Source organism: Neoarius graeffei, chromosome 22, assembly GCF_027579695.1.
Source record: "Neoarius graeffei isolate fNeoGra1 chromosome 22, fNeoGra1.pri, whole genome shotgun sequence".
Taxonomy (NCBI): domain Eukaryota; kingdom Metazoa; phylum Chordata; class Actinopteri; order Siluriformes; family Ariidae; genus Neoarius; species Neoarius graeffei.
The window spans coordinates 37,261,117-37,287,229 of record NC_083590.1 but is presented as its reverse complement, the minus strand read 5'-3'; the positions used below and the strand labels follow the sequence as shown (position 1 = coordinate 37,287,229).

At 38.1% G+C, this 26,113-nt stretch overlaps 1 protein-coding gene across 7 annotated transcripts in view; it reads right to left on the bottom strand.

Moving 5' to 3' along the window:
• Window positions 1-356: 356 nt before the first annotated feature.
• Window positions 357-26,113, bottom strand: part of gmeb1 (glucocorticoid modulatory element binding protein 1) — a 53,784-nt gene continuing 28,027 nt past the window's right edge. For 6 of the 7 annotated variants that reach the window (XM_060904786.1, XM_060904787.1, XM_060904789.1 and 3 more), the window contains exons 4-10: window positions 20,555-20,676; window positions 15,131-15,234; window positions 14,681-14,829; window positions 11,429-11,560; window positions 11,190-11,327; window positions 10,966-11,088; window positions 357-2,300 (exon numbers count right to left, since the gene is read on the bottom strand). In XM_060904786.1, coding sequence (XP_060760769.1) covers window positions 1,615-2,300; window positions 10,966-11,088; window positions 11,190-11,327; window positions 11,429-11,560; window positions 14,681-14,829; window positions 15,131-15,234; window positions 20,555-20,676 — 1,454 coding nt within the window. In that variant the 3' untranslated portion in view covers window positions 357-1,614. The remainder of the gene's footprint in view (window positions 2,301-10,965; window positions 11,089-11,189; window positions 11,328-11,428; window positions 11,561-14,680; window positions 14,830-15,130; window positions 15,235-20,554; window positions 20,677-26,113) is intronic. The other variant, XM_060904785.1, reaches the window with a different exon arrangement.

Genomic DNA, 26,113 nt, shown 5'->3' with positions numbered 1-26,113 from the left:
GCAGGTCTAGGTCTTACCTTCCAGAAAAGTACCCCATTCCTCTTATTTGTACTGAGTAATGGTTTGAAGATGTTAGAAGGTTTCTACATGGGCTCTCTATATAACCACCATAGTAATCTTACTACTCTGGTTTTCACTCCTCTGAGAAATTACTTGTACATCAACATCCTAAATCAAAAAGTGGCAAGTTCATGCATAGCAAAAATAATTATATATATTTTTTTTAATTCATTCACGATGCTACAAAGATTATGACTAATGCTTCCCCTGTCGTTTTTTAATCTTTTAGACGAATCTTCAGGCATTAGTGTTTGCATAATATTTGGATCTGAAGAGATTATACATTAATGCAAGACTGACAAACAAGGACTGTTTATTCAAGAGACAAAAATCTGAGCAAACAGGAAGACTCTTGCGACCCTTTCCCCTTGACGATCAATTTAGTGAAACATTAGTTGCCTATTTCTGTGCCACCAGAAGGTTAAGATTACGGATTTAATCAGTGTAATCCATTTATTAATTCGGCTTTCATCCAAAACCAGGGATTCAGTGATGAACTACTAAGCCCATTTCACACCATCGAGCCTTCCATATTATCACCATGGAAAATATACAAGGTATTTTGTTTCCAGCAAAGGATTCACTCCATCACATCTAAAAATATATCTATTTTAACACATTTCTTCATATTGCACTATTGCTGATATAAACAGTCACATTCTCAAATAAAAACACTTTCTTAAATAGTGCACACAGTCAATTAAAATAGTCTTGCAAGGCAGGAAAAAAAAAAAAAGTATCGAGCATACACAACTTACCACATACTAAAAATATAATTGATCAGCCAAGTCACGTCTGGTGTCTGAAATGCTTTACTGTTTCAGGGCTAAAACTAATGATCTGTCTCACCAAAAATAAAGTCCATATCCCAAATCTTCCTATACTTGCTTCAAACAACAGTGCGTAATGTTATACAAAAGCATTTGTAAAATAGCAGAGATATTCAAGCATAATTTTTTTTCACATTTAATTGTAAAGTAGAATTATATTATCCATCATTCATATAACTTCTATAATTTAGGTACATATCTACATTTAATTAATTTTAGGTGAACAGGAACAGTTTTATTATTATTATTATTATTATTATTATTATTCAATTGATTTTTTGCCAAACCATCACTTGAAGACTTGCGGTTGCAAGTTTGCATCAATGTCAGTTGTTGTTCCAGTCCAAGATACCAGTACACCAAGGTATCCAGAGCACAGTCTTGTTTCTTAATTACAGTCATCTCTCTTGGTTTTGGGTAACATAGTTGAACACCGGTGATGTAAATGCTGAACATTTTGGCACCGTACTAAAGAAAGTGTCCGATATAATATTGATCCATACAATACAATAAAATAAAATAAAATAAAGTACTCATTTCTACAAAGGCATATCAAAATGCACATGCATTCTCTAAAGTTCATAAAGGAATACTGAATTTGCTCATACAAAAAGCAGTGACACACCTTTCAACTTGGCCATGCTGACCTCTTTTAGGAAAGTAGTACAAAAAAAAAAAGGAAGAATAAGTGCAAATGTCTCAGGGTTCCTTGTGTGTCCATGGATCATTCAGATTTGCCTTCAACCTGCATTTGCTCCTCATCTTCTACCACTAAAATCTGTAGGTTGTGAATCTGCCCATTGGTTTCCAAATGCAGCTCTTCCATTTCAACTTTCATCTCTTTCTCTCCCACCACTATTCCACTCCCATCCTCCCCTCCTCCGTCCATCCTTCTCCGCTCTTCCTCGTCCTTGGCGGCTCCCTCGGTTTCTGCTCCCATCTGCAAGTTGATTTCAATCGCCTGACTCTCGTCATCCTGCACCAACACCGTGTTTGCCATTTCCACTGTGCCTGCTGCTCCCAGTTCCATCGTGCTCACTGTTCCCACCGCACCAAGCTCCATAGTGCCCAGCTGTGCAGGCTCCTGTGCAGCCATTGTGCCCACCAAAGTTAGGGTCTCTGCCTTGCCATCATGCTGTGGCACGTGAGTCAAGAGAGTCACCGCGCCGGGCGGTTGTGCCAGGCCAGGCAAGGTAATGGGTTGGCATACAGAGGACAGGGTGATGGGGGAGATGAGTGTATACTGGGGTGAGTGGAGTGTCAGTGGCTGGAGCACTGTGGCGGAGGCTGGCCGATGTAGGCGAGGCCGTTTAGGAGCGCGCTTTGGTGGAGGAGGGGTGGATGAAGACGACGAGACCAACCAGCTCTGAGCTTGCTGCTTCTTCTGCTCTTCCAGCTGCTGTTCCAGACCTAACACACAAAACACAGACAGCTGTAATATTCAGCTTCAGGAAACATTTTACTCTGGTCAGAATCATGGTGGATCTGGAGCTTATCACAAGGGCATAAGGCAGGAACATACACCTCGGATGGGATGCCTAAATTGTGAAATCCATCTTACATCCATGTCTACAATTGGTTCCCAGAGCTAATTTCTCAAAGCCCCGGGCCCACTATGGAACCAATGCTTTACGCAGAAGTCCACACCATTTAGAAATTCCCTTCATAGTTTGTGCTGTAGGCAATGCTGCCACATACACCCTTGGAGTAGATCCAAACAGAGGTGTTACTAGCAGCTTCTGTAAAAGCTCTAAAAAGCTCCTTGTTAGTGCAAAATAAGGAGTTGATGCCCAGTGAGAAACCGTTCCACTTGCTTGTATATAACTGGCACACAGACAAGGCAGGCATGTGTCTAATTCCTTGCAAACATGCCAATGTGCTGGAGTCACTCTCAGGGATCAGACCTATAATTTCAGAGTGTGAGGTACAGTGGTGCTTGAAAGTTTGTGAACCCTTTAGAATTTTCTATATTTCTGCATAAATATGACCTAAAACGTCATCACATTTTCACACAAGTCCTAAAAGTAGATAAAGAGAACCCAGTTAAACAAATGAGACAAAAATATTATACTTGGTCATTTATTTATTGAGGAAAATGATCCAATATTACATATCTGTGAGTGGCAAAAGTATGTGAACCTCTAGGATTAGCAGTTAATTTGAAAGTGAAATCAGAGTCAGGTGTCTTCAATCAATGGGATGACAATCAGGTGTGAGTGAGCACCCTGTTTTATTTAAAGAACAGGGATCTATCAAAGTCTGATCTTCACAACACGTGTTTGTGGAAGTGCATCATGGCACAAACAAAGGAGATTTCTGAGGACCTCAGAAAAAGTGTTGTTGATGCTCATCAGGCTGAAAAAGGTTACAAAACCATCTCTAAAGAGTTTGGACTCCACCAATCCACAGTCAGACAGATTGTGTACAAATGGAGGAAATTCAAGACCATTGTTACCCTCCCCAGGAGTGGTCGACCAATAAAGATCACTCCAAGAGCAAGGCGTGTAATAGTCGGCGAGGTCACAAAGGACCCCAGGGTAACTTCTAAGCAACTGAAGGCCTCTCTCACATTGGCTAATGTTAAATGTTCATGAGTCCACCATCAGGAGAACACTGAACAACAATGGTGTGCATGGCAGGGTTGCAAGGAGAAAGCCACTGCTCTCCAAAAAGAACATTGCTGCTCGTCTGCAGTTTGCTAAAGATCATGTGGACAAGCCAGAAGGCTATTGGAAAAATGTTTTGTGGATGGATGAGACCAAAATAGAACTTTTTGGTTTAAATGAGAAGCGTTATGTTTGGAGAAAGGAAAACACTGCATTCCAGCATAAGAACCTTATCCCATCTGTGAAACATGGTGGTGGTAGTATCATGGTTTGGGCCTGTTTTGGTGCATCTGGGCCAGGACGGCTTGCCATCATTGATGGAACAATGAATTCTGAATTATACCAGTGAATTCTAAAGGAAAATGTCAGGACATCTGTCCATGAACTGAATCTCAAGAGAAGGTGGGTCATGCAGCAAGACAACGACCCTAAGCACACAAGTCGTTCTACCAAAGAATGGTTAAAGAAGAATAAAGTGAATGTTTTGGAATGGCCAAGTCAAAGTCCTGACCTTAATCCAATCGAAATGTTGTGGAAGGACCTGAAGCGAGCAGTTCATGTGAGGAAACCCACCAACATCCCAGAGTTGAAGCTGTTCTGTACGGAGGAAGGGGCTTAAATTCCTCCAAGCCGGTGTGCAGGACTGATCAACAGTTACCACAAACACTTAGTTGCAGTTATTGCTGCACAAGAGGGTCACACCAGATACTGAAAGCAAAGGTTCACATATTTTTGCCACTCACAGATATGTAATATTGGATTATTTTCCTCAAAAAATAAATGACCAAGTATAATATTTTTGTCTCATTTGTTTAACTGGGTTCTCTTTATCTACTTTTAGGACTTGTGTGAAAATGTGATGTTTTAGGTCATATTTATGCAGAAATATAGAAAATTCCAAAGGGTTCACAAACTTTCAAGCACCACCGTATGCTGTCTCTGCGACACCAGATTCTGGTCTGATGCACAATAAGCATCAAGGGCCCATCAATGGCCTCAATAACAGTTTGGCCGATAATTTGTTCTGCTAAAATGGGGCTACTAACAATACCCCTTATTTTAGATTTGTCCAGTCATGTGTAAACTCCTCCTGGCCAAGAGCCCTTTAGTGGGCCTGTTAAGCATAACAATTGTGCACAAAATGAAAAAAGCATGAAACTTTCAGGGTTTGTTCTTGAAGGCATAAGCTTTAATTTGAGACGTGGAGGCATTCTCAGTTTGACCTCTGGGGTCAGCTAGAGGTCACTGACCTCCATGATATCACATTTCTATGCATGAAATTAGAAAAGGCTGTATCTTAACATCTAAATGTGATGTAAATGTAAAATAAATGTGTTTTTCCATGTGCCTGGACATGAAAAAAATCACATATAATACTGATATTCCTCTTAGGTGTAACTTCAGGGGTCAGGTAGAGGTCATTGACCTTTGAAATTTGAAGTTTCTATGCATGAAATTCTAGACGGGTGTATCTTAGGATCTAAATGTGATAGAAATGTGAAGTTAATGTGTATTTCCTTGTTTCTGACCATGAGAAACCCATTTTTGATACTGATATTACTCTTACAGGTCATCTCTGGGGTCAGCTAGAGGTCACTGACCTCCAGCATAATGCATTTCTATGCATAAAATTAGAAACGGGTGTACCTCAGGTTCTAAATGTGATAGAAATGTAAACTAAATTTGTATTTCTACGATTCTGTACATGAGAAACCCATTTTCGGCACGGTGGTGTAGTGGTTAGCGCTGTCGCCTCACAGCAAGAAGGTCCTGGGTTCGAGCCCCGGGGCCGGCGAGGGCCTTTCTGTGTGGAGTTTGCATGTTCTCCCCGTGTCCGCGTGGGTTTCCTCCGGGTGCTCCGGTTTCCCCCACAGTCCAAAGACATGCAGGTTAGGTTAACTGGTGACTCTAAATTGACCGTAGGTGTGAATGTGAGTGTGAATGGTTGTCTGTGTCTATGTGTCAGCCCTGTGATGACCTGGCGACTTGTCCAGGGTGTACCCCGCCTTTCGCCCGTAGTCAGCTGGGATAGGCTCCAGCTTGCCTGCAACCCTGTAGAAGGATAAAGCGGCTAGAGATAATGAGAGAGAGAATTCCATATGAATATGAACATGACAGAAATATACTTCAACTTGTCAGAAATTATAAACTTTAACTAATCAAAAACTTGAACTACAATCAAAACTCTAAATGCAGTGTAAACAGTTGAACAGGTTCCATAAAGAACATTTTAAAATCACTATAGTATCTACATTTATTCTAAGGGCCTTGACCTTTGGGGATTACAATGTTGGCCTACAAATTGTAACTACAGAACACTGGAAAACAGAACACTGAAAACAGAAACACTGAAAACAGAACACTGGAAAACCACACCCCTTGCCCCACTCTGAACCGCGGGAAAATAATGGGCTACACACAAAACATGAACATGAAAATTCCGTTGAATCTCTGCCTCTGCTAGACTGACATATAGTTATTCCTGTGAATTTAGAATTGCCCTATCAATGTCCAACATTAAAATGACTGAAAATTAAACTACAATATACTGTATTCTTCAACTCTAGTGCAAATGAGAGCAAATGCTCCAAAACATTACTCACTTTGAAATTATCAATGGAAATGGGGCAACTGTGTTCAGCTTCTGACATAGTTTGTGACCACTGGAGATGTTTTACTTATCAGAAATGAGTTGTGTCATGTCCAGAAACATGGAATCATATATTTACTTTACATTTACAGTATTTCACATTTTAATCCAAAGATAGATTGTTTTTAATTTCATGCTTAGAAATGCATTATCGTGGAGGTCAGTGACCTCTAGCTGACCTCAGAGGTGACTTATAAAAATGATATCAGTATTAGAAATTAGTTTATCATGGCCAGAAACATGGAAATACACATTTAGTTTACATTTCTATCACATTTAGAACCTAAGATACACCCGTTTCTAATTTCGTGCATAGATGTGCATTATGCTGGAGGTCAGTGACCTCTAGCTGACCCCAGAGATGACCTGTAAGAGTAATACCAGTATTAAAAATGGGTTTCTCATGGTCAGAAACAAGGAAATACACATTAATTTCACATTTCAATCACATTTAGATCCTAAGATACACCCGTCTAGAATGTCATGCATAGAAACTTCAAATTTCAAAGGTCAATGACCTCTACCTGACCCCTGAAGTTACCCCTAAGAGGAATATCAGTATTATATATGATTTTTTCATGCCCAGTAACATGGAAAAACACATTTATTTTATATTTACATCACATTTAGGTGTTAAAATACAGCCTTTTTTAATTTCATGCATAGAAATGTGCCATCATGGAGGTCAATGACCTCTAGCTGACCCCAGAGGTCAAACTGAGAATGCCTCCACGTCTCAAATTAAAGCTTATGCCTTCAAGAACAAACTCTGAAAGTTTCATGCTTTTTTCATTTTGTGCACAATTCTTCTGATAATAAGAGCTTAACAGCCCCACTACTTGTCTTTTTACAATGGACTCAATTTTGATATTATTGGCCTCCAATGTTTTACTCACAAAGAGGTAAACCAGCCCATTCTCAACTGCAACTATTTTCTTATCCGGTGCAGACATTCACCAGTACTTCTGGTTAAAAGTCTAAAAGTATGACCAAATAATATCCAAGTCATACTAAATGTTTTTCGAAAATGGTTTTTAGTTATACCATCGAACACTCACCTTGTGGCTCCATCCAATTTGTTGTGTTCTTAGTAAAGGGTAACTCCATAGAGCTCCATTCAGAGATATACCAGAAGACCTCCGGTTATATTTTTATGTGGACTGTCATGTCATTTTTTTATATTTATTGAGGATGCCAACGTCACAGAGTGATTTACAGAAGGGTCCTCGAAATAATAAATAAAGAAATTAAATATAAACTATAAAAGTAATACAAAATAAAATATGAAAAACACAATTTAATAAAGTGGCTTACATCAACCCATGAATAATGAGTGGGGGGGGATCTATGACTAAAGCACAATAGACTAAGAAGAACAGATTAAATTTCAAGAGTTAATGAATATCACACTACTAATTTTACTAGAAAACTATTCCTAAGACCTTTTTTAAATTTACTTAGTGATGTCTCTTCCCTTCTTCTCTTCTAATTTGTTCCAGTCATTTACAGCAAAATTTGTAGATGTCCACATGCCCCACTTTGCATTAACTGCTGTTTTTCGAATATTACTGTTGAATCCAGTGTGATAGTTGTGATAATCCTGATTAAAATTAATATTACACTTGTGAGCGAACAGCTGATTTAGGCATTTGTAAATGAAAATAACTCGATGGTTGGCATGTCTTCGGCTAAGCGGTACCCACTTAACATTTTTAAGGCCTCCGTTCCTGACGAAGGAAAAGGTAAATATAAGATTATACGTGCTGCTTTATTGTAGAGAACCTGAAGTCGTGCCATAAGAGTACAATTCCCCCAATCACTCCATATGTCGTCAGCGTAGTCGAAAATAGATAAAATATAGCTGTTGAAAAACAATATCCGGGCCTCGAAAGACAAACAGGCTTTAATTCGCCTGAGAAGACCCAACTTCTTATTTATCTTGGAACTTATATAATCGATATGATCTTCCCAGCTTAAGTTAGTATTAATAACCACACCTAAATAGCGAAATGAGGTTACAGCTTCTAGAACATTATTGCCAACGGAGATAGAAACAGAACCCGCTTTACTTAAGCGCTGGCTGCTACCTATTAGAATGAACTTAGATTTCTTAATGCTAAGAGTAAGGTGATTCGACTCAAGCCAAGAACAAACTCTAGAAAGATGAGAATTTAACATAGATTCAATGTTGTGCAGAGACTTAGAAGATATATATAAAACTGTGTCATCTGCATAAAGAGTTACATTGCAATGTTCCAGAACGTCAGGCAAGTCATTGATGTAGATGATGAATAACAGTGGACCCAATATAAAACCTTGGGGAACTCTAGTAGGTATGTTAGTAAGGTCAGAATGGACATTGCCACAGACAGTAGTTTGACTTCGACTAGAAAGGTATGACTGCAACCAGGAATAGGCAGTCAACCACGCCCAACTGCTTAAGCTTCGACGGCAAGATCGAATGATTAACAGTATCGAAGGCTTTTGTAAGATCCAGAAATACAACACCAGTGAGCTTGCCATCATCCACAGAAGTAAGAATATCATCTGTAAATTTAGTGAAGGCTGAAACTGTTGACGAATTAAATCTAAATCCAAACTGGTTAGGAGAAAGCAGATTATTGCCAGAAAGATAGTTATATAGTTGAGAATGTACTGCTTTTTCAAAGACTTTACTAATGGTTGATAGGATAGATATTGGCCTGTAGTTAGACGGATCTTGCTTGGCACCTTTCTTGAAAAAAGTTGTAACTCTTGCTTGCTTCCATACTGATGGGAACCTTCCAGTCCTGACAGAGATATTGAAAATGGAGGCCAGAGAAGGCGTGATGATGTCCACAGCATCTTTCAGCATGCGTGCACTTATCTTGTCTAATCCCACTGCCTTATTGGGTTTAAGCTGTTTAATCAACTTTTCAATACAGTCGCATGAAATTTGTTGAAAAGAAAAGGAAGTGCTGGGAGTTTTCACGTTGTCCAAGTTCAGCTTTCCAGAAGATATTTTCTCGGCCAGCTTTGAGCCAATATTGACAAAAAAAATTATTAAAAGCCGATGCAGTCGATGAAAGACTTGAACGAACGATACCATCAACAGTTATACTGGTTACGCTGCTAGATGATTTTCCAGATGGAATAGTCTCTCTAATTGGTTTCCACAGATCTCGGGAGTTACCATTACAAGTCACGAATCAAATTGCAATAGTACTCAGATTTAGCCTTCTTAATAGCACAATGCACTTTGTTCCTAAGCAAACGGTAACGCCTCCAGTGGTGATTAGATTTATTCCCTTTCACCTTCCCAAGATGAAAGTCACGGTCCTTCATCAGAGTAGCAATTTCAGAAGTCATCCATAGCGTGGAAGTGCCTTTAATACGACGGGTTTTAATTGGTGCATGCTTGTTAGCAACATCCAAGAATAACTTGTTCCAGATCAAGATGCAATCGTCGATATTTGCTAAATTATGAAATGCAACATCCCATGGAACATCTTCAAGGTCTTTCCTGAACGACTTTATATCATATGATTTAAAGCAGCGGTATTCAATGGTCTTAGGAGGTACTTTTTTCAGACCACTCTTAATTACACAGTATACCGTGGCGTGATTACTCAAACCTAAATCCTCAGTCCCACAATCAACGATTTTATGCTTGATGTTAGTAAAAATCAAATCAATCAATGATTCAGAGTTTTCAGTAGTACGTGTTGGAGAGGTGATGACTTGGTCGAGGTCAAAGGCATTGGTTCCCTTGAACTTGCGTTTAATTCCAGAACTTGTATTTCCCTTCGGTTTAGAGAAATCAACATTAAAATCTCCGAGCACAACTTTATCAAAATTGGGGTCAATTCCAGATAACGATTTTTGAAAGTTCTCAATGAAGCCATTAATGGGTTGATTCGGTGGTCGACAGATACAGCCAATGATGAGCGGTTTACAGTTTGTTCTGTTTATTTGAATCCATAAGGACTCCGTGTCATTTTGGAGGTTTTCCATTTGAACGAAGTTCAGTCCATCACGGCAGTAAATGCAAACTCTGCCACCATTTTTATCCATTCGGTCTTGTCTGATCCAGCAGTAATCAGGCAAATTTACCTCGCTATCTTGAACATCACTTTTTAACCAAGTCTCAGAAAAAGTTATGACATCAAAGACTTTGGGGGTTCTAGTAAGCAGTCTTAGTTCATCCATTTTACTGAGTAAACTATGGACATTCAAGTGAGCAATTGAAAGTCCTCTTGCCTTACATTTGAAAATAGGAGCCTTGTTGCCTCCATTTCCCTTAAATCCTTAAGTAGAGAGTGCAGGGCCAGGGTTAGATTCTACAACCCCGATTCCCAAAAAGTTGGGACAAAGTACAAATTGTAAATAAAAACGGAATGCAATAATTTACAAATCTCAAAAACTGATATTGTATTCACAATAGAACATAGACAACATATCAAATGTCGAAAGTGAGACATTTTGAAATTTCATGCCAAATATTGGCTCATTTGAAATTTCATGACAGCAACACAGCTCAAAAAAGTTGGGACAGGGGCAATAAGAGGCTGGAAAAGTTAAAGGTACAAAAAAAGGAACAGCTGGAGGACCAAATTGCAACTCATTAGGTCAATTGGCAATAGGTCATTAACATGACTGGGTATAAAAAGAGCATCTTGGAGTGGCAGCGGCTCTCAGAAGTAAAGATGGGAAGAGGATCACCAATCCCCCTAATTCTGCGCCGACAAATAGTGGAGCAATATCAGAAAGGAGTTCGACAGTGTAAAATTGCAAAGAGTTTGAACATATCGGTCGAAAGAACATTTCGGTCGTTACTCACTGGTTAGTGTTTTGAGGACCTGTTTCTGTCCCAGGTCAGTCATTTGCCGCCGAACAGCCAGGATTCGTTTGATGGAGCCCAGCAGGCCAAACACTTGAGTGAGGTTACTCAGAACTGCCACTTCTGCACAAGAGAAACACCACACCGCCCTTATACACAGGATCAAACAATCGATGAGACAGCTTGATACAGAGTGCTGAGAATGATTAGTCCAACTGGCTCACCGACATCTTGTAGGTTGGCCTGATCAGAGCGAAGCTGTACCCCTCTCAACATCTCCAGCAGCTCTGTACGGATGTTACTGACCACTTCACCCATGAGACCGACGTCCGCTATGCCTTTCCAGAAGCTCAGTGTCTCCTCTGATCGATCAAGAATGCACCCACGCAATCATAATACTTTATCATTCGATGCTTTAGAAATGTTTCGTAAAAAAGCAATAAAATTGTAGCCTGGATCTCACCTGATATCTCGACCACTTCCTTTTTCTTTGGAACATCTACATTAGCAGTACACCAATCCAAAGAGCTTGTCGCTTCCACTGACTTCTCTTCTATCATGACAACTTCTGCTCCATTACCCACAGCAATCTGCCCTGGAAAGCAGACACAGGAAAAAATAATGTATATTTTTCCAAAAATTTGGGTTTAGATTAAAGAATCTGTTACTTGCAACTTTCTAGAGCAGGGCTTTTCAAAGTGTGGGGCGCGCCTCCCCTAGGGGGCGCCAGAGTCCTTCAGGGGGTGCGCAACATGAGGAAAAATAAACCAGAATAAGTTACTATTGCGGACATTTAGCGAACTTCAGCTAGCCTTTGCCAGAGACAAAATGGATCGATTTTTAGTACCTAAAGCTACAGTGAGTGAAGAGACAGAGTCTGAGCCAAGAAAAAAAAAAAAAAAAGAAGTATGACCACGATTATTTAAAGTTTGGATTTTCATGGACTGGATCTGAAGATGCTCCACTGCCACAGTGTGTTGTCTGCCAAGAGGTGCTAGCTAACGATGCTATGAGATGTTTAAAATGAGTAAAACAAGATGTTTTAAAAAAGCACAGATGTTTAAAATGTGCAAAAAGAGGTTTTAAAAAAGCACAGATGTTTAAAATGTGTAAAAAAGATGTTTTAAAAAGCACAGATGTTTAAAATGTGTAAAAAAGATGTTTTAAAAAGCACAGATGTTTAAAATGTGTAAAAAAGAGGTTTTAAAAAAGCACAGATGTTTAAAATGTGTAAAAAAAGATGTTTTAAAAAAGTACAGATGTTTAAAATGTGTAAAAATATGTTTTAAAAAGCACAGATGTTTAAAATGTGTAAAAAAAGGTTTTAAAAAAGCACAGATGTTTAAAATGTGTAAAAAAGATGTTTTAAAAAGCACAGATGTTTAAAATGTGTAAAAAAAGAGGTTTTAAAAAAGCACAGATGTTTAAAATGTGTAAAAAAGATGTTTTAAAAAGCACAGATGTTTAAAATGTGTAAAAAAGAGGTTTTAAAAAAGCACAGATGTTTAAAATGTGTAAAAAAAGATGTTTTAAAAAAGTACAGATGTTTAAAATGTGTAAAAATATGTTTTAAAAAGCACAGATGTTTAAAATGTGTAAAAAAAGGTTTTAAAAAAGCACAGATGTTTAAAATGTGTAAAAAAGATGTTTTAAAAAGCACAGATGTTTAAAATGTGTAAAAAAAGGTTTTAAAAAAGCACAGATGTTTGAAATGTGTAAAAAAGATGTTTTAAAAAAGCACAGATGTTTAAAATGTGTAAAAAAAAGATGTTTTAAAAAGCACAGATGTTTAAAATGTGTAAAAAAGAGGTTTTAAAAAGCACACGTTTAAAATGTGTAAAAAAAGATGTCTTAAAAAAGCACAGATGTTTAAAATGTGTAAAAAAGAGGTTTTAAAAAAGCACAGATGTTTAAAATGTGTAAAAAAAGATGTTTTAAAAAGCACAGATGTTTAAAATGTGTAAAAAATGCGTTTTAAAAAAGCACAGATGTTTAAAATGTGTAAAAAAGAGGTTTTAAAAAGCACAGATGTTTAAAATGTGTAAAAAAAGATGTTTTAAAAAAGCACAGATGTTTAAAATGTGTAAAAAAAAGATGTTTTAAAAAGCACAGATGTTTAAAATGTGTAAAAAAGATGTTTTTAAAAAGCACAGATGTTTAAAATGTGTAAAAAAGATGTTTTTAAAAAAGCACAGATGTTTAAAATGTGTAAAAAAAATAGGTTTTAAAAAAGCACAGATGTTTAAAATGTGTAAAAAAGATGTTTTTAAAAAGCACAGATGTTTAAAATGTGTAAAAAAGATGTTTTAAAAAAGCACAGATGTTTAAAATGTGTAAAAAAAAAGATGTTTTAAAAAGCACAGATGTTTAAAATGTGTAAAAAAGATGTTTTTAAAAAAGCACAGATGTTTAAAATGTGTAAAAAAAGATGTTTTAAAAAGCACAGATGTTTAAAATGTGTAAAAAAAATAGGTTTTAAAAAAGCACAGATGTTTAAAATGTGTAAAAAAGATGTTTTAAAAAGCACAGATGTTTAAAATGTGTAAAAAAGAGGTTTTAAAAAAGCACAGATGTTTAAAATGTGTAAAAAAGATGTTTTAAAAAGCACAGATGTTTAAAATGTGTAAAAAAGATGTTTTAAAAAGTACAGATGTTTAAAATGTGTAAAAAAGAGGTTTTAAAAAAGCACAGATGTTTAAAATGTGTAAAAAAGATGTTTTAAAAAGCACAGATGTTTAAAATGTGTAAAAAAGAGGTTTTAAAAAAGCACAGGTGTTTAAAATGCGTAAAAAAAGATGTTTTAAAAAAGTACAGATGTTTAGAATGTGTAAAAATATGTTTTAAAAAGCACAGATGTTTAAAATGTGTAAAAAAAAGTTTTAAAAAAGCACAGATGTTTAAAATGTGTAAAAAAGATGTTTTAAAAAGCACAGATGTTTGAAATGTGTAAAAAAGATGTTTTAAAAAGCACAGATGTTTAAAATGTGTAAAAAAAGATGTTTTAAAAAGCACAGATGTTTAAAATGTGTAAAAAAGAGGTTTTAAAAAAGCACATGTTTAAAATGTGTAAAAAATGATGTTTTAAAAAGCACAGATATTTAAAATGTGTAAAAAAAGAGGTTTTAAAAAAGCACAGATGTTTAAAATGTGTAAAAAAAAAGGTGCTTTAAAAAGCACAGATGTTTAAAATGTGTAAAAAAAAAAGGTGCTTTAAAAAGCACAGATGTTTAAAATGTGTAAAAAAAGGTGTTAAAAGCACAGATGTTTAAAATGTGTAAAAAAAGAGGTTTTAAAAAAGCACAGATGTTTAAAATGTGTAAAAAAAAAGGTGCTTTAAAAAGCACAGATGTTTAAAATGTGTAAAAAAAGGTGTTAAAAGCACAGATGTTTAAAATGTGTAAAAAAGAGGTTTTAAAAAAGCACAGATGTTTAAAATGTGTAAGATGTTTTAAAAAGCACAGATGTTTAAAATGTGTAAAAAAGAGGTTTTAAATAAGCACAGATGTTTAAAATGTGTAAAAGAAAAAATTTAAATATGTACAACAACGATTTTTTTTTAAAATACGAACGGAACATTAAGTATAGCAACAACAAAAATTGTAAGTGGGGGGCTGACTCTCCCACACTTTGAAAACCCCTGTTCTAGAACATCTGGAAAGTTTAACAGTCTGTCCTCCTAGAGATTATGATGTGTAACTGCATGCAAATGTCTCACCCTGAGATGATGAAGGAGTACTGAGTACACTGCTGTCAGGAGGGAAGCGCGTGTTGTTGATCAGGAGGTCGAATTTGGTACTGCGGCAAGTGTTGGTACACAGTGTGCTATGCTGATAGAAATCTAACTGACCCGAGTCCATCATTTTCCTAGAGAAAGGGAGAGGGAGCATAAAAATCCCCAAGAGCTCCGGCACCAGCAACCATATTTTCCCTGTTCTGATGTTTGAGGTGAACTTTAATTCAAGTTCTTGGCTGTATTTGCATGACTGTTTGCATTGTGCTGCTGCAACATGATTGGTTGATTGGATAACTGCATGAATGAGCAGGTACAGGTGTTCCCATTAATGTATAATGGTGCATTTTAATTAAATATTTGAAAGGTACTTTATGGACATCTCATTAGATCAGAATTATTTCTTTTTTAAAAAAAAACCTTTTTCTTCTGTACCTGAGCATGACACCCCCCATTCTGATGGCCCGTTTCCAGTCCTTGAGAGTAGCTTTGCCAGACATATGAACAAACTGCTTAGGGCTGATTAACTCGTCCTCATACTGGGAAGAGAGAGAGAGAGAATGACCCTAACCCATAACTACATCATCGCTTGTTTACCGCAATGCATTATGGGCGATACCCGGGGTCAGCTCCACCGACTTTCACCTTTGTTAAATACGGGTTGTTTTACAATCAGGGTACAAAGTTTGTGTCACAGGGGTCCAAAATTCAAATTTAAAAAAAACTATCAAATCTGCACTTTTGGAAATTAATACACATATTATTATTATTATTATTATTATTATGGGGTTTTTTTTAGTTTAGGTATTAGTTTTCACATTTTTGCTGTGCTTCCCCATGATATTCAGTTATACAGTATTGTCAAATTATTTTTATTTTGTTATTTTTTAATTGTGTGTAGCTATTTTTTGTCTGTGATAAGGGACCACAATGGAAACAAGTTTTTATGCTTTTTTTGTGTCATCCCTGCCACATCTGTACCGTTTTTATTGTACGTTTATGGCCAAATAAACAAAACAAAAACAAAAAAACATATGAACATAGGCATGTGTAATAGTTTGTATTATAACAAGATTAAGTGTAGCTTTAAGCAGGGCTGGGAGAACCAAATGAAGTGATTCTCGGAGAGGACATTTTTTTTTTGACAATTCAGAATCCACTACTTCCATAGTGCTTTTAAGTATAAGGCTGTAAGCTTTGTGTTAGTCGTCTCTAATATTTATGTCCCAATATCTTGACCACATTTTAGGATGAAAATAATCTCATCTCATCTCATTATCTCTAGCCGCTTTATCCTTCTACAGGGTCGCAGGCAAGCTGGAGCCTATCCCAGCTGACTACGGGCGAAAGGCGGGGTACACCCTGGACAAGTCGCCAGGTCATCACAGGGCTGACACATAGGCCCACTTTACACGGGGACGGTCTGAAACAAAAACGCAGAAGTCCGTTTTCGTTCTCACTTTTTTCCGCGTCTACACGACCGTTTTCAAGGAGGAAATCTGCGTCTATACAGTGACGCATAAATGTGTGGAATTCAACTGGATGTTGTAATAGAGTGTGCCGAGCGGATGGAGTAGTCAGTCAGAATGATGAGCAAAACAAGGAAAATTCTTGTACAAAAATAGTTTTTTTTTTATTCTTAAGCCGGCAGTTAACACAAACAGGACAAACCAAAAAAAAAAAAAAACACTGATGACAAAACAAAACAAAAATTCTGGGACAAAATGCCCACGCAAGCTAGGCTACTCTGGCATTACTCACACAGAGCTCAAGTCATACGTCCTCTCCCTGCCGAGGCCATCTCCCGAATGAACAGTGCAGCGCATATTTAAAAGACTACGTCACAGTCTTAACACAATTAAAATCAATCAACACATCTAGACAGATTTTAACAGTTCTAAACATTTTCACTGCCTGCATTACACTCCTACAACAATGTGCACACCTTAAATATTACAACAAACACGTAAGATTTTTAGACCATTTCTCTCCGCTCTAATGAGCTGCTTTCCCGCGCATCGCGGAAGAAACCTTGAAAAGCGCTTTCAGACCTGCATTCTGGTTTGGTCCCGCACCCGGAAGACTACAGCAGGTAAATGGCTACAAACATTTCTGGCTGATGTTAGATAAACTCTAGCAGAAAAGGATTCAGATGTTAAACGTGCGCACTTAATGAATCTTTACACGCTATTGTTTATAGTGAAAACTAATAAATGCTTGCGCTGTTTAAACCTGTCGCGTCTTTTACTATGAACACATGTACCAAACATTTCAGGTTTACATATCTAAAAGTTGTAACAAATGTACCCGTAACAAAACATACTTGTAAAGCCCCCATTACCAAACCCACAACAGACATACAACACAGATTGTATTTGGAATGTCTTTGCAACTGTGGTTTAGTCCACCATTGAAACATGACCAGCGGGAGGAACCGCTGTTTAGTGACAGACGCATTGCGCTCTGTCACAGATGTGCATGCCAGGCGGCTAGGTGGTGCTGTGAAAGATCTCCGCTATGTCTGCACGCATGCGCAACGTCTTCCGTCTTGTCTGATCTGCACCGCGAATGACTACTCTGGCTATGGTAAGTAAGAAAGTAAGTAAAAAAGTAAGAGCATACTATACCTGCCTCTGTTCATTAACGGTATATGTGCAGATTCGGTATAGATGTTCGAAGGACTCCTGGACGTTTATTAAAGCTGCCAGAGCAGCTTGAAGGTCCGTTGGATCGATGTAATCAGACGTGCTCTTACTTTTTTACTTACTTTCTTACTTCCCGGGCTGGCATGTACAGTATGACATATGTATGACGTAAACGCGTACCCGACGTGAGCAGATCCGAGCAGGGTTTCGCGTATTGGGTAGTTTAGACGGATATGCAACGGGGGCTGTTTTTAACTTATCCACTCTGGAAGGCGTTTTCAATTTTTTCCGTTTTTCAGCCTCGGAAACGCCGTCCCCGTGTAGACGAAAGGCACTTCCGATAAAATATTTAGTCGTTTTTACCCGACAGCGTCCTCGTGTAAACGGGCCCATAGACACAGACAACCATTCACACTCACATTCACACCTACGGTCAATTTAGAGTCACCAGTTAACCTAACCTGCATGTCTTTGGACTGTGGGGGAAACCGGAGCACCCGGAGGAAACCCACACGGACACGGGGAGAACATGCAAACTCCGCACAGAAAGGCCCTCGCCGGCCACGGGGCTCGAACCCAGACCTTCTTGCTGTGAGGCAACAGCGCTAACCACTACACCACCGTGCCGCCTGATGAAAATAATCATTTTAGATATGTTATTTTATATTGAAAAATTAGCTGTCTCGGAGAGGACATTTTTTTTGACACAATTCCATACTAATTTGATCAAAATAGTCTGAAAACTTACTGGCATTCAACATTAAAACTTAACTATACTTCCAATGATATGGAACCAAATATGTGTTTTATGGTATAAAGAATGATTTAAATGCATCCCTTTTGGAGCTACCTGTGGTCAAAAAAGCACTTTTTCTAAATGACACGAGTACTTTTGCTAAATATGACATATATTGCCATACATTCACCAAAAATAACGTCATCACCAAATTTTTTTTTTGCATGGTAAATCGAGCGATCACAGGGCTACAATAAACAACCAAGTTTATTTAGTCAAGCCTTTTGATATTGAAGATAATAAGTTTTAAATGTGATTTTTAGCTTGCGTACCCTGATTGTAAAACAACCCATACTGAATTGTTCTAACTGGCTTTAACCATGCGGCCTAAAGTGAATTGCTGTGTCCCTTACTGTGTCTCCACAACAAAGAGAACACCTAATTTGAGCTTTTATCAGCTGCCAGTCGAGAAGAAGAGAAGAAAGAAATGGATAAGTTTAATCCACAACGAAAGCCTATGAACTGAATCGAAATGGACGAGTGTTTGTAGCTTACATTTCTCTGGTGGGAAAAAGACGTACTTAAACTGTGACCCAGCAATATTTCCACTGTCTGCGGAACGGCCTTCGGTTATCGAAGATAACAACAATCGACACTGTTCATCGTCTGAAACTAGCGATATTCCAAAGCCTGTAAAACACCAAAGCGTTCTTCGGCCTTTGCCTCTCGACGTACCGAAGCTCTCGGCAGCCTGTCGGACCGATAAAACTCCCAAACCACCAAGGGTTCTCTTTCAGGTATGTATAACGTTCAGTGTACCTCACTAGCGGCGTTTATTGAAGTAAATGCATTTATACTGAACATGACACGGCAGATCAGCGGGTTTCCAAAGGTTTTTTTTTTTTTTGGTAATTTTTCCTGATATCAAGTTTTATTTCACTAATCAGTCACTCATTTATTTATAAATGTTTTGATGCTGTTCATCTGGGCTCGTGATCATGAAGCAATCTTAGACTTAAGTCAAAAGTTGATTTTTCATAATAGTTTCCTTGATTGGGTCTGTCACTTTCATTGTGCTGGATCAAGATTAAGTACAAGGCGAAGATTTCATTAGAACAAAGCTTCTTAGAAAATGGTAAGGAATAACTGAAGATTAAAAGAAACAAATTTAGACTTAAGTCTAAGATTGCTTCATGATCCCAGGGCATGTAGTCCAGGGGTGTGTTATAAAATAAAAAAAAACGCTTCTTACCTTCTCACCAAGCTTGATTTGGATTCAGATTTTCTTGCTGTAAACCCTCGACATGTTATCCACCTCTTTAAATCACCAATCTCATTGTCTTCCATGACAGAGCACAGCAAAATCGCTCCTCTCACATCGCTCTCGCGTAAAATTAATCTGATATCCGCTATATCGCTCAACTACCGACCCCGGCTAGCCCCCATAATGCATTGCGGTAAACAAGTGATGACGTAGTTATGCTTGGGGGCTATTGTAAAGTCATAGCACAATATACCGGTAGTTTCCAATTGCTTTCTCTTTAAGAGATTACACTTGAAAAAATGGCATTATTTTTCTCATAACAGAGCTGACAGGAGAATGAGTCACAGTGTTGTTTAAAGTGCATATCACGGGTAAATTCAGGAGCAAGATGAATGTAATTCTCCTATTTTATATTAAACTTTGGTCGAATATCGGTCACATTTTGTGCAATTTTTTTACCTTGCGCATTACCAGAAAAATTCAGTTGAAATCAAGCCGTTTGAGGCGAATTGGTCCGCCTCTGAAAAAACTTGGCATTTGGATTTCCTGGGAAACATCGATTTTCGTGACGTCGCGTGCGGGACGCCTCCTTCTGAATCCTACGTCAGCGCTGGTTTGTTTATGAGAAAACGACCTGGTGGTTTTCTGCAAATTTCTTCAACATTATCACGTAATTATTAAAATGGTTAACAGATGTATTGTAGGAGGGTGTAGCAACACCAATCTTGATGGGATTAGTACTCATCGTTTCCCAAAAGACCGGACAATGAGAGAGAAATGGGAGCGCTTGGTCTACACAGGCTGTGCACTGAAACCGTGCAAAGCTCTCGCAGCCTGCTGGCGCTTCCGCAGGTGACGTCACGAATCTGGCTCCAGACTCCCTTGGGATTTTTCCAGACGCGTTTTGTTATTTTATTTTTTTCTGCTGTAGACAGATGGCCTTGTGCAAAATTACCCTTCTGGATGAGTGTGTAAAGGGACATACTTTCATATAAAAAAAAAAAAAAAAACGAATTTGGTCCAGGATATGCACTTTAAGGAAAATGGATTTGGTTTCTGAATGTAGGTGGGAATGTAACTCATCATTTCATAAGACTCTCAAGCAAGGTCACTTCTTATTAATTCCTAATGAAGCATTCTACAAATATATGCACGTTATAAATGGCTGATAACGAGCATGTCACAATGTCTAAAAGTCAATTAAGGTCACTCACCTTGACACATTTGACATTAATTCCTGGGCAAACAAATTTCTTGAACAGAAGAACAGCTTTGCTCTCGCCACAGGTGATGGGGTATCCCAGCTCGACATCCTCTCCTGCTGCCAAAACTTCATCTCACAAAGCAAACAGAAACACCATTACTGCTGTGTTGAAAAACCTCAGCCAAAACTAAAATTAAAATGAACACACTTTTTTGTTTCAATTGTTGCGTAAATTGGAAAGACAAGCTTTAAATTACCATATAGTGTGAAAGATCAGCATCGCTTTAGCTACGACTAGAGCAGCGGCTACAATTATCGACACCTTTTCAGATTTACCAATAAACAATTTTACAAAGCTGAGTTTCAGTTACAACAGTTATTATTGGTTAATTAAAATCAACCGGAAGACCCGCCTCGCCCTTTGATCTTGTCGTCTGATGACGCAGCTCGTTACCCGAGATGGAATTTTTTTAGCGCGATCAGCAATTTGAGGAAAACCCGGACGTCATCTTCGCAGGTAAGCATGGTGGAAAGATCATGGACATGGTTTTACTGATCAAATTCACCGATAGTTCATGATCTCCTCATTGAAACCTACTTTGTTTCTTACTCTTTCATTTGACAGTCGCCATTTTGTATCTAAACGCGTGTTTGAGAGTCACGTGAGGTGTCGATAATAGTGATCACTTTCACCGGTGTCCACCATTCAGGGCTCGACATTAACAGTAGCCCGATTGCCCGGGGCAACCATTCAATAGATTCGGGCAACCAGACTCTCACAAATGCTTGCCCGATCGGGCAACTACCCAAATATGTGACCCCTCACCGAATCCAGGGACACATGTCGGCTGAAACGAATCCGAGATAATCGCAAAAGAAGCATTTTTTTTCGAAATTTGTGATTTTTGTTTTTTTCCATCATGTGCAAGTTGAGATCTTGAAGAATGCAATCAGTATTTCAGATAATAGATTGTTTTGTTGGAAAAGCATACATTTTTTGTTGCAAATTGTCTCGTTTTTGTCAGGACTGTAGCCTGCTGGGGGGTGTGGGTAAATTACCATATGGGCCATTCACATGATGATTTAAGTCTTTTGTTTTTTTTTCTTCCGCGAATCAGCTGTATGATACGGGCTGAGCGCATGGCTACTTAACTGCATACAGGTGTGTGATTTCACTATGGAATGAGTTACTAAACAGAGCACAGAGGATCTGACATACAGTACATCGGAGATAACCATTTCTAGCAAAAAAAAACGCAACCTCGTTTTCCAGATTGAATGGAATACTTGAATGATCGGATGATACACGGACCGTTCTAGGATTACATTCCATCGGAGGCATTGGTGTGTGCAAGGCGCTGTTTCTCTTTCTGATGGGGTAAGTTTATTAATCTAAGGCTGTGTGGTTATTTTTGCATGTAACGGAGAGTGTTATGGTTTGGTTAAGCCTAGGTCACAACCGGACAAACGATTTTTTGGCCGTGTGATTTTTGACGTTTCCCAAATCGCTGGGGTTTTTTTTGTTCACGGAGAAAGACGCGCGTTGGCCGTAAGTTTGTCTTGCAACCTGAAAAAAACGTAAGCGCCCGTAGAGTTTGTTTGACATGACAAAGAACCTCTGCGGCTGGTCTGCAGCTCGAAAATCAGTACATCACATGCGCGCTCTCGTGCTTTTCACACGCGCGCTCTCGTGCGTTTCATGTGCACTCTCCGTGTGTTTCTTGCGTTTTTTGCGTGTAGACCGGCTGTAGGAGCACGTACGGCCGTTTGTGACCGAGGCTTTACATGAAACTAGTTTTGTGTTAGTTGTGTCATCATCGTGCTATCTTTCTTTCTTACGGTGTGAGTAATTTTTCAACCACAAAACGTTAAAGTATACTTTAGGACTTATTTTTGTACTTCATAATTGTGTTGGGCATACTTTGCATGGAAGGAAAATTGACGTGGTGAACTTTGTTTACATGAAAGTAGTATCGTGCTAGCTAGTAGGGGGTTGGGCTTTCCTTAATGTCATGCAAATGAGCACCATTATGTGCCCGCCCTACACCCAGAGTAGCTGAGATGGAAAACTTTGAGGGCGATTTTCTCCCTTTTCTGTTTTAAGAAGTATACACTTTCAAAAGGCCACACATTCTTCAAATATTGTCAGATCTCCACATGGAAGGCATCATTGGAAAGCTTAGAAACTGTACTTTCTGAATCTGTCAATAACTCAAAATGCCCCCGGGCCGACATGTGTCCCTGGATTCTGTGATCTGCCACATATGCCAATTTACGTGAAAAACGATGTTTATTCATTCATATTATGATGAAATTCCATCACGATTTGCGATTGTTTGACTTGGAAACACCGCGTCCATGTTATCGTTACGGGATGTTCAACAACTAGTGGAATTCACATTTGCACATCGCGGGCTCACAATGCAGTTTCCCACTGCTAATAATTATCACGTAGTGCATATTCAGTGTTCTATTCAGACCCTCCAGGATTTCGCGATGTCACGATTTGCAACTTCAACGCAAATTCAACCAATCCCCGCGAATTCAGGGCGGTGTTGCAATTATATCCAATCACTGCAACTTTCCCGCAAATTTGACCAATTGTTGGCATCGTCTTGAGGTGACGTCGACAAACTACCTTCCGCCTTACTTCCGTGTATACGTTCGAGAGAAGCAGCATGTGCGCAGTGTTGCCAGATTGGGCGGTTTTTGAACATATTTTGGGCTGGAAAACGTCAGCAGTATCTGGCAACATTGCATGATGCGCGAGTCAGTGTTTCTGTAGGCTTAAATTCTGTTACTGAAAGTGTGTTATGTTTACAGTGAAGGACTGTGTGCACTTTACATTATTTTTTTACTTAATACAAGAAATTAATGGATGCCAACATTTTTGCCAAAATGGTATTTTATTTTCCATTGTTTAGGCAGCTTCAGCATCATACTGTGAGATTCTGTTCAAATTGTTTTTTTCTTCTTCTATGAAGCCTGAGCCATTTATTTTATTAGTTTATAATTATTGTTTAATTTAGTCTTCAGGAGAGACTGCCTGCACACAGTACTAGTATTAATAGTTTTTTTTCTTACATGAAAGCTGAGGCATTTATATTATATTTGAAGGTAACTTCATGTTGTGCTGTGAGGTTCTCTGCACTTTAACTTTTGAACCAACAGGTGCATTTGGATAAGTAAAGCCTATTTTTCTGCATTTTTGTAGTCCTGCTAATCTTTTATATTGGTAAAGTTGTTTATAGGACCATTTCTCAGTGTCTTTGTTTTTTTTAATCAATAGTTTTTCAGTAATAACTTAATATTTAACATATCACTCAATTTTAATCACAAAAAGAGAAAATCGCAACCATTTCTCGCAACTTTCACTTCCTCCCGCAATGTAGTCACAACAAAAACCTAAAAAACACCGCAACTTTCATCACAATTTTTTGGAAAACCCCCCCGCAACATCAGACATTTTAGCCCGCAACAATCACAAAAAAGGCCCGCGGAATCCTGGGGGGACTGAATATTGGTATGTCCTTCACTACATGACTAATTACCACATTACTCGCACGGGCCGCTAGTGTCAATGCTTGTTGATACAGACAGCGTCTGAGAAGGTTGAATAATAAATTAAAAAAAAAATAATATGTAATATTTGGGCAACCATGTTCTGAGTTCGGGCAACCAGATTTCTACAAATGGTTGCCCGAATGGGCAACCATGTCTCAAAGTTAACGTAGAGCCCTGCCATTATCGACACCCTGTGGAATTAAGGGACATTTACAACTGTTATGGATCGAGCTTTGTGTAACATTGTTGAAGTAGATGAAGTACTTTAAAAAAATAAAAGCGCCGTGATTTAAAATGATTTTTTTCTAATTCATAACAAAATGGAATGTTTATAGAGTATTTGGAATCCGATTGCAATAAACAGAATTAGACCAGAATTAAAGGTCATAGGCAAGGGTCGGAGGTGGAACATAGAATATCAACTTTATTTTCTAGAAGAACGACCCAAAAAGCGAATTCAATCTTCCTGGTGTCTAATTTGCACCCTAAAATTTAATAAAACAGTTAAAACATACTGGTTTGCGCAAGTTCCGAAGGTTTGTTTACATCTCGCTTACGCGCACTTTTACCGCCAGGGGGCAGTCGTCGTGACGTCATTCAAGGCAAAAAGACTAGCAGCAGTTCTGTTTACACTTGCAAACCGAGCACACGTGTACGGACTTTGGTCGTGAGAGGTTGTGTAAAACTTCTTCCTGAACCGGTCCCGTTGCTACAGTTCACTGAACAACAATAAGGCATGGTTTTTCTTTGGAAATTCCCGAACGCACGTCTGCGCGCAAGCCGAACGGCAATGCAAATAAACTGAAGTGGACTCAACTCAAGCGATTTGTTTGCCTTGAATGATGTCACGCGCTGAGTGGTCACGAAAATCGCTGAGCAGAAATTTGCCGCGATCCGCGCTAACTTATTTTAATTCTTACTTATTAACAATGCTTCTTGGGACCAGAAGAAAATTACAGAGGGTTTTTTTAACATATAAAGCTTCAAATATGCATAAAATTGAAAACCTTTAAAATTCCTAGCATATAAAAAAATTACATGCTTGAAATATTCAGATTTTTCTATTTCATTCAGAAAAATATATACTTTTTGCAGTTTGTTGTCAATATCGACAACATATTAGAATATCAGTAGACATTTTAGATTTTGGTTTGAGGAATGACATGCGACCTTTGACCAGGATTTTCATGTGGTGTCAATTGCCTGTTGACATTTATTGGTAAACTACAAAACTAGAAATTAATACAAACAACAATTAACAAAATGTGATCTACGAAAATATTTAGAAAGTGGAACAAAAGCACAGACATTTATATAAATATATCAAAGATATTTTGTACGAAATATAAAAGTCTATGTAAAACAAATTTTAAATAAAAACTACATTTTGTTAACTTAATACCACATACCAATTTTTTTTTTTTTATAATCAATCCCCTGGATGTCGATAATTGTGGAACAGTGTCACATGGTCTGATACGCTAGGTAATCAGGAATCAACTCATTTTTCCAGTGGAAGTTTGAGTAATTATTCATGCACACTTTACGCATTCAAGGTCTTTTCTACAACCCCGATTCCAAAAAAGTTGGGATAAAGTACAAATTGTAAATAAAAACGGAATGCAATAATTTACAAATCTCAAAAACTGATATTGTATTCACAATAGAACATAGACAACATATCAAATATCGAAAGTGAGACATTTTGAAATTTCATGCCAAATATTGGCTCATTTGAAATTTCATGACAGCAACACATCTCAAAAAAGTTGGGACAGGGGCAATAAGAGGCTGGAAAAGTTAAAGGTTCAAAAAAGGAACAGCTGGAGGACCAAATTGCAACTCATTAGGTCAGTTGGCAATAGGTCATTAACATGACTGGGTATAAAAAGAGCATCTTGGAGCGGCAGCGGCTCTCAGAAGTAAAGATGGGAAGAGGATCACCAATCCCCCTAATTCTGCGCCAACAAATAGTGGAGCAATATCAGAAAGGAGTTCGACAGTG